This window comes from Alligator sinensis, unplaced genomic scaffold (assembly GCF_000455745.1).
Source record: "Alligator sinensis unplaced genomic scaffold, ASM45574v1 scaffold267_1, whole genome shotgun sequence".
In the NCBI taxonomy this organism is placed as follows: domain Eukaryota; kingdom Metazoa; phylum Chordata; order Crocodylia; family Alligatoridae; genus Alligator; species Alligator sinensis.
The window spans coordinates 129911-137421 of NW_005842100.1; the positions used below are offsets into that span (position 1 = coordinate 129911).

Here is a 7511-nt window from a genome sequence, read left to right on the forward strand (position 1 = left end):
GGGGGTCGGACTTGATGATCTGCTCAGGTCCCTTCCGACCCTACCTACTATGAAACTATGGAATGGTGGGCAGGAAAGGAGTCTGCATCCGAGTAGTTAGGCAAGTAAACAAGCAGGTGTCCACTGAAGGATTGAAATTATTTAAATTTTTGCTCATGTGTAAGATTCCAGCTGGAACATGAAGTACTTTTCTATCTCAAAGTGATATCCTCTACTCAGAGCTCCACTTTCTCCTTTAGTAGCTCCTAAGAACTTCTTCAAGCATTTCAGATGCTTAGGATTTTCAGGAGTACTCGGCACCAAGAAGGTTCTTCCATTGCATGAAAATATTTTGAGACAGCTAAGCACTCGGGGTGCCAAGTTCTTTGAAAAACCTGGCTTTGGCAGAGGGTGCTGAACACTATCTAAAGATGAAGAAGAAGCTGGTATAGTGATGCAGGATAGATGGGCTTAATACCCAAAGCTTCTGAAAGCAACCTTGGCTGCCATTGGTTTGCCCAGCCCAAATGTTTGGAAGAAAGACTTTACTTCAAAGTCTTGCTACTAGTTAAATAAATTTTGAACAGAAATTAATATTTTACAAGTTTAAAAGAGGGATAGTGATAAGACAGCAGCAGTAAACAATAGTCTAAGTACTATGCATTATTTAGATACGACTGATACAGCAGCAGGCATGCCACACAAGGTGTGATTAAGATAAGCAGCTAGAGAGCTCTAACGGTTATCCAGGTCTCAGGCCTAAAAACTGGATAAAAAGTCCGAGGACAATCTCTCAAGATTTCTCCTACCTTCTCCTCCTAATTTCTGGCTTGATTTAAGCCACAAGAAGACAGCTTCTTATTGTATTTTGGCATCTGACTCTTGCAAATATAGAAATTCAATGATGAAAAACTAATTTTCCTTTCACTCCAGATCTCAGAGATAACTAAAGAGTTGGTTCTTATTTCATTCAAACTCCTTCCAATTTAAAAACAAACAAACAACAAACAAACATTTCATTTACAGATTTAATCACTGTCAGTATTTGATTATAACCAAACTTGACTCACCTGGACAATTTTTTGAGAATGTGCAGAAAAAGGATGTTCTAAATGGCTCCTGATAATTTAAATATCGAAGACACACTTATGAAAATAATGACACACTTTTGGGAATTTGGCAGAAAAAGAAGTTGTTGACAAAAACCAAACAGAGTTTCTATTTAAATAACTTCCACCTCCAAGTTAAACAGCAGATAGAAAGAGGGGCATTATACTGAAACTCATGCGTGTCTCACAGAACAACAAAACTAGCATGAATACATTCAGATTTGGATTTGGTTATAGGCATTACCTTTCCTGTCTGAGGTATGGCATTTTTCATTATCCTTGCCACATTTGCAATTGGAAGATATATATCTTGTTCTCTAAAACTCTCTTTTGAGCCATTTGTGTCTTCATGATCATTCATGCTGTCCTCTGTGTCTGACAAAATAAGAGAGAGTTAGTATTAAGTATATTTGTCATACCTTTGAGCATCTTACTTACATATCATTACTCAAATGTAGGGGTGCTGAACCTCTGCCCTATGGAGCTATGTCATCCAGCTTGCTGGGTCCCCATGGGCCTGAAGATGTGGAGTTAAGGGAGCAGCGGCAGCATTCATTGCCACTCCTCTGTTACCAAATTTCTGCACCTGTCAGGAACCCAATGGCCTGCCTGTTGTGGCACTGCACACTAGGTCAGGTGTGCAGGGCCAGGGCAGCATGGAGCCCAATCCCTGGATGCAGGGCCAGGCCCAGGTGGCAGTGGGCCCAATCTAGACATACAGGGCCAGGGTGTCCAATCTGGATGTGTGGGGCCTGATCTAGGCATGTGGGGCCCAACTCTGCACACGACCCCACAAGAGATCCAGCCCGAAGACCAGTCCCACACCACTATCTGGCCTGCAAAGCCAGTGTTGAACACCACTGCCCTACCTCTCTAATTTATTTCCATTGAGACTATTTCTATTATAAGCCTCTGGCAAACATACTAGCTGTGAACAAGTCTGCCACAAAAGTGTTTTTCTTCATTCTCATGAAAGTAGAACTCTACCTCCCTCAACAGCAAAAGATTACTGTACTTGTCTTGGACAGATGGCTAGAAATAATCAATCGCATTTAATATCTAGAAATAAGATTCCCAATTTTCAAGTGAGTGCATTTGCTTGCATCCCTGGAAGGTCCAAAATGTATCAAAATTTTTAAGCACAAACAACACTGAGACACCTATAAAGTTGTTTTGTATCACACCTCTCAATGGATATTTTCCACATATTAAATGTATAAAAATGCATCCAGTAGTGTTTTTCTAGATATCAATGTTTGTTGAAGAGATGAAAACTCAGAACTATATAGTCCATTAGATTTAGTAAGGCACAAACAACACCTATACACATTAGGTCTGGGCAGAGCATTTTAAAATGGGTTACCTCTTTCCTAGAGCACCAGAATTCTTTCATTGGAGCCTGGACTACAACATGAAAGTGACAAACCCATTTCCAAATTGAACAGAACTACTGTACGCAGTGAGTTGTTATGCATACAGATCCTTAGCTTCATGAAAGATGGGAAATTAATGGAAGAGTTAGACAAGTAATGGAAAGAGAAACTTAATACTATTATGTTGAGATAATCAGCTCTCTCTTTAACAAGCAGGTTTCTTACCATCATGAGGCTGTATTACATAGTGACTGCCACCAATGTACTCTCCTGCAATTCCTAACTGAGAAGCATCTGTTGTAGAACTATCACCATCCATCTATAAAAAAAAAAAAGAAGCAAACTTTTAAATGATCAACTTCATATACCAAATACTACCTCTTAGCTGTAGGGATCTAAATTCAGCCCCAGTACAAACAAGCTCCTTGCTATAAAGAATGTCTCTCATGCTTTCATTAGGGTTGGATTTGATTTGAGTTGCTTTGGCTTCAATAACTCCTTCAGATTTAATATTCTAAGAGGAACCTTTAGTACAATACAGTGTTTGTCATACATGAAAAATTAGTACCCATTTATCATTTAAAGGGATACACTTCAATGCATTCTATGAAAATGACAGCCAATACTGGTACTACTTCCTCCTGGTTCCCAGCGATGAAACAGCAAGCAAGACGGAAACAGTTGGGGTTTTTTTCCAGCAAAAGCAAAACATAGGTAGTCGCAGGTTAAACTACAAGGCTATGCTAAAAAGCTAAGTGCTTGAAGCAAGTTACCCTTTAACCAAAGTTCTTATACAAGAGATAAATTTATCTCAATATAGTTGTTTTATATTTAAGGGTAAGCACCATAATAAGATCGTCTACTTCCCAGAACTCCATTTCAGTTGTTTTTAATCATTATCTTAAACTGGGACTGAAACTTTCTATGCTTGACCTCTGCTTCAAGTCAATTCTCTTTTTGGAAAACTTTCAGCAAAACCCGAACAGCCATTTTTGATAACGGGAATAGTAAATATGCAGTCTCATCAAGGTCACTTAAAATAGTTTCTAAAACCTCATTAGTTTGAAACAAAACTCAAGAATATGGTTCAGCAATCCACATATTTTTTCCAACTCCCAAATATGAGTATGATAACGTTTCCAACCTTCAGAACTTATAATAATATTGTCTGTGCAGAAATTATACATTATTTGTTTAATCTTAAGCATTTTCCAACAGCAAGCAACTACTGATACACGTTTGGATTTGTACTTTAGGAGTGAATAAGAACAAAAAACAAAAACCTACCTGACCCTACAAAGGACAATCTACACCAGACTTAACCACTGCCCATCTTCAGCAATACTCACAGGTAACTCGCATGATTGCATCAGGATAATACATTAGCCCTATCTATACTACTGTCAAAGAGTTCCAGCCATGATTGGTACAGTTATTATTGTAATGTAAGGACTAATATAGTGCTGGCTATTATTGGGACATCAGTAACAAGTATGTCCAGCACAGAGGAGCCCAGCAGGAATTAACAGGATGTTCAAAAGCAATACGTGGCCATATCTTGCCAATTCCACCCATTAAGGTAGACCTGTCATAAGCAGCCTAACCTCTGCCCCTTTGCCCAGCTCACACATCCCTCCACACCTTGGATAGACTCAGCAGCTTGCTGCTTCAGGACCCCCTGGATTTGGGTAGTAGCTGATCTTGTCCCTAGTGCTCTCACAGTTCCACTTAAAACACTGCATCTGACACCCTTCTTTGTCTACAGTAGGAATGTGTCTAAGAGACTGTGGGACACCATGACCAGTTTCTCAGACTTCCCAATCTCACAGATAAATTAAATATTCCCTCAGAGTTCTACCTAGCTGTAGGGATCCAGTTACTTGATTACACTCTTCAAGGACAATGTGGAAGACAAACAAGCAGTACAGGCTTGTTAAAGAACTCTCATTACTGGAGTCACTTCACTTCTAAGAGCACTTGAGTTAAGAGAGTTTTGAAAGACTACAAAAAGAGGCTCTGAACACATTCCCTCCACCCCTGCTCAGTCCTGGGTTATTCTACCTCCTTAGGCTGAGCAACCTTTCCCACCATGGCTCTCCTTGGCCTGATCTTCCCATGTGACACTAGCCTGGTCACAAAGTGTTCACTCTCAAATGCTATCCAACTCCTGTGGCAATGTGTCCAGGCTATGGAACTACAACTCTATCACCGCTTTTGTGTAGAAAGTTGATCATTCTGCTGGATGGTTGATAAATGAGAGAGGAGTTGATTGCTCTACCTCCCTGTGTTTAAGCCATTCACTTAGGTGTTAATCCCCTGATATAAAATGGATGCTCTTCTCCACAGTAGAGGTTACACTAAAACATGACGGTCACACTCAAAAGATGACAATTACAATGCAAGATAGAGCCTCTAAAGAGAATCTATATTCCAAATTATAACTGATTCACAATTTAGTACAGAATTACCCATTAGTATCTGCACTGGCATTTTTCCTAAATTTTTCCATTTTTGCTGCTGTCTGTACCACTCCACATGTGATCAGTGAGAGCAGTACAGTACAGAGGTCTCCAGCCAGCTCTCAGCACTATAGGCACTGCCTTTCCTAACCCTGTTCACAGACTGGTTATCCAATACAGTGGTTCTCAACCTTTTGCAGCTTACGTCCCATCAACCATTTTCTCAAAACCCTGGTCCCAACATGATAAAAACAAAATCTTACAAAACTGCACTGTCTGAGATCTGTTGATTCATCTACTTGAAGTGCAAACAACTGTTTTTTTCAATTGGGCAATTAGTTGAAGTCCCACCTACATGACCTTTGTTCCGCTGGTTGAGAAACACTGATCTAATACAATGGGTAACACGCCAGAGCTCACTGGAGGCCTTGAAGACCTCCCATAGACTATACTACTGGGAGAACTGAACTTCCAGAAGCAATGCTGAGAAATTTTAGGAAGAAAGTCTACTTGTACACAAGATGCAAGAAAAGTACTTAGCTCTTTTGTAAGAATAAGAAATGTAATGGCTTTGGGGTGAAGATAAACTGATTTTCACTTACTTCTTAAATCAAATCTGGACACAGGTGTCCAGAGAAGAGCTACTACAACGTTAACATTAATGTTCTGGTGATGTTTCTTTGGGTTTTGTGCATGGTAATATACCCCACTCAAACAGGGGTATTGCTGGCAGAGCTGTCTCACAGTGGATAAGCTTCCAGAATAAGAGATACTGCAGTTTTAAGTTTGGAACATTTTTTTTTAAATCAGGTGACTATGTTTACAGCAGCCTGCCATTTGGGCTAGGATCACCACTGATTACTGAAAAATGAAATCTCAGTTTGGCATGAGGCCTGTGTTCCACGTGACTTAACCTGATTTAGGAAAATATGTTGCAGAGTAAAGACAATGCACTGCTAATTGACAACAAAACAATTAAAAAAGCCTCCACTTTTATTGAAAATGTTCTAAACATATTCCAAAATGCAGTGCAGCATACAAACACCTCCCAGCAGGCAGTATTCCAAGTCACAGAGCATTTATGGGGGAGAAGGGCAGCAACTCCTACATTCACCTAGGTGTCAATCCCCCTGTACAAAATAGATGCACACATTTGGTAGCAAGAAAGCATTTCCCAGCACTAGGAATAAGTGATATTCCAAAACAAATTAGTTCTTAAAACAGTGGTTCTCAACCTTTAAAAACTGAGACTCCCCTCAACAGATTCCAGGCACCCTACGCTAGGCTTGAGGCACCGCTGGGAAAATGCCTTCTCTTAATTTTCACTCAACTACAGAAAAATAGAACAATTCTTCTATTGCAAAGAATTCAGAAAGACTACAATAAGAAGTCAGAACGTTTTTAACATTATGGGTTCCTATTGGGAAGCCTCTGGGTTTCTCTTGTGAATACTGCATGGCACCCTTGACAGGATCTCAAGGGACCCCAGGGTGCCATGGCATCCTGACTGAGAATCACTGACCTAGAACTAGATAATAAAGGTCCTAGAAATGAAGTCTCATTTTCAAAAGTGACTGAGGTCCCAGGAAGCCAAGTGTCCTTGAACCAGTCTTCAAAAAGAAGTAGTCAATATATATATCTAGCTTCAGATTTATGTTTAATCATACTCTTATACGATATTAGAAAAGGGGAGGGGGTAATAGTTTCTCTATTTTCAAGGCTACAGAATCATCTCATTACATGGAGTTAAAGCAGACTGCATTAGAATTGTATGTTGCATATATAAGCATTGAAAATACAATTATTACCTGCTCAGTAAATTTCTACATCCAATTTAAAAAAAAATACTAAGTGGGGGTGGGGGCAGGAGGGGAGAGAAAAAGAGATAGATTGGTTTAGAAATATAAGCAAACTGGAAGTCAAAATTATGGTTTTGGGTGGTCAACATTTGTTCTGTTCTTTTCAGATCTTGTCAATGATTTGGAAGAAGTGAAGCAGAACACAGGGATGTGTTGCAAGTAGCACAGAGGACAGAAAGGTAACACAAAGGAAATGAGAGATTAGATATACAGGGAAGAAACAGTGATACTGCAGGATATATGTAAATCAAAACACCTGGAGAAAATGGCTGAGATTACTGTGAGGGAGGCACACAGAATTAATTGCATCAAAAAGACAGTAATAGTGGGCAACACATTAATATAGACAGGAACCTATAGTGTAATTTAGATAGGAACCTACCCTCTCTATAATGCCCAACTGGACTGCCTCTTAAATACTATGTTCAGTTCAGAACACCTTGATGTCACAAAGATCAAACAGGATATAGGATTTATTTAGGTTGAGAGAGCAAGAAATATTTGTGGCTTGGCTAACTGACAGTTGGAAACAAATAAGACTACAAGTTTAAAGACTGAAGACAGGAAATAAATTTAACATAGTACAAGGACTTAAATAAGAAAACTGAAATGTCTGTTCTTAAACCAAAATCTTCTGGCAACATTGGAACAGCTTCCCAAGGGAGGCAGCAGAAGATCTGCTACTCGAGACATTTAAAACAAAACCATACAATATTTAAAACATGCAGTGTA

The 7511-nt window shown here is 39.4% G+C and overlaps 1 protein-coding gene across 9 annotated transcripts in view; it reads right to left on the reverse strand.

Moving 5' to 3' along the window:
- NFYB (nuclear transcription factor Y subunit beta) overlaps window positions 1-7511 on the reverse strand; it is a 19995-nt gene that overhangs the window by 8270 nt on the left and 4214 nt on the right. For all 9 annotated transcript variants that reach the window (XM_014520252.2, XM_025204895.1, XM_025204893.1 and 6 more), the window contains 2 exons: window positions 2687-2780; window positions 1333-1463 (listed from right to left, as the gene is read on the reverse strand). In XM_014520252.2, the coding sequence (XP_014375738.1) occupies window positions 1333-1463; window positions 2687-2780 (225 nt within the window). The remainder of the gene's footprint in view (window positions 1-1332; window positions 1464-2686; window positions 2781-7511) is intronic.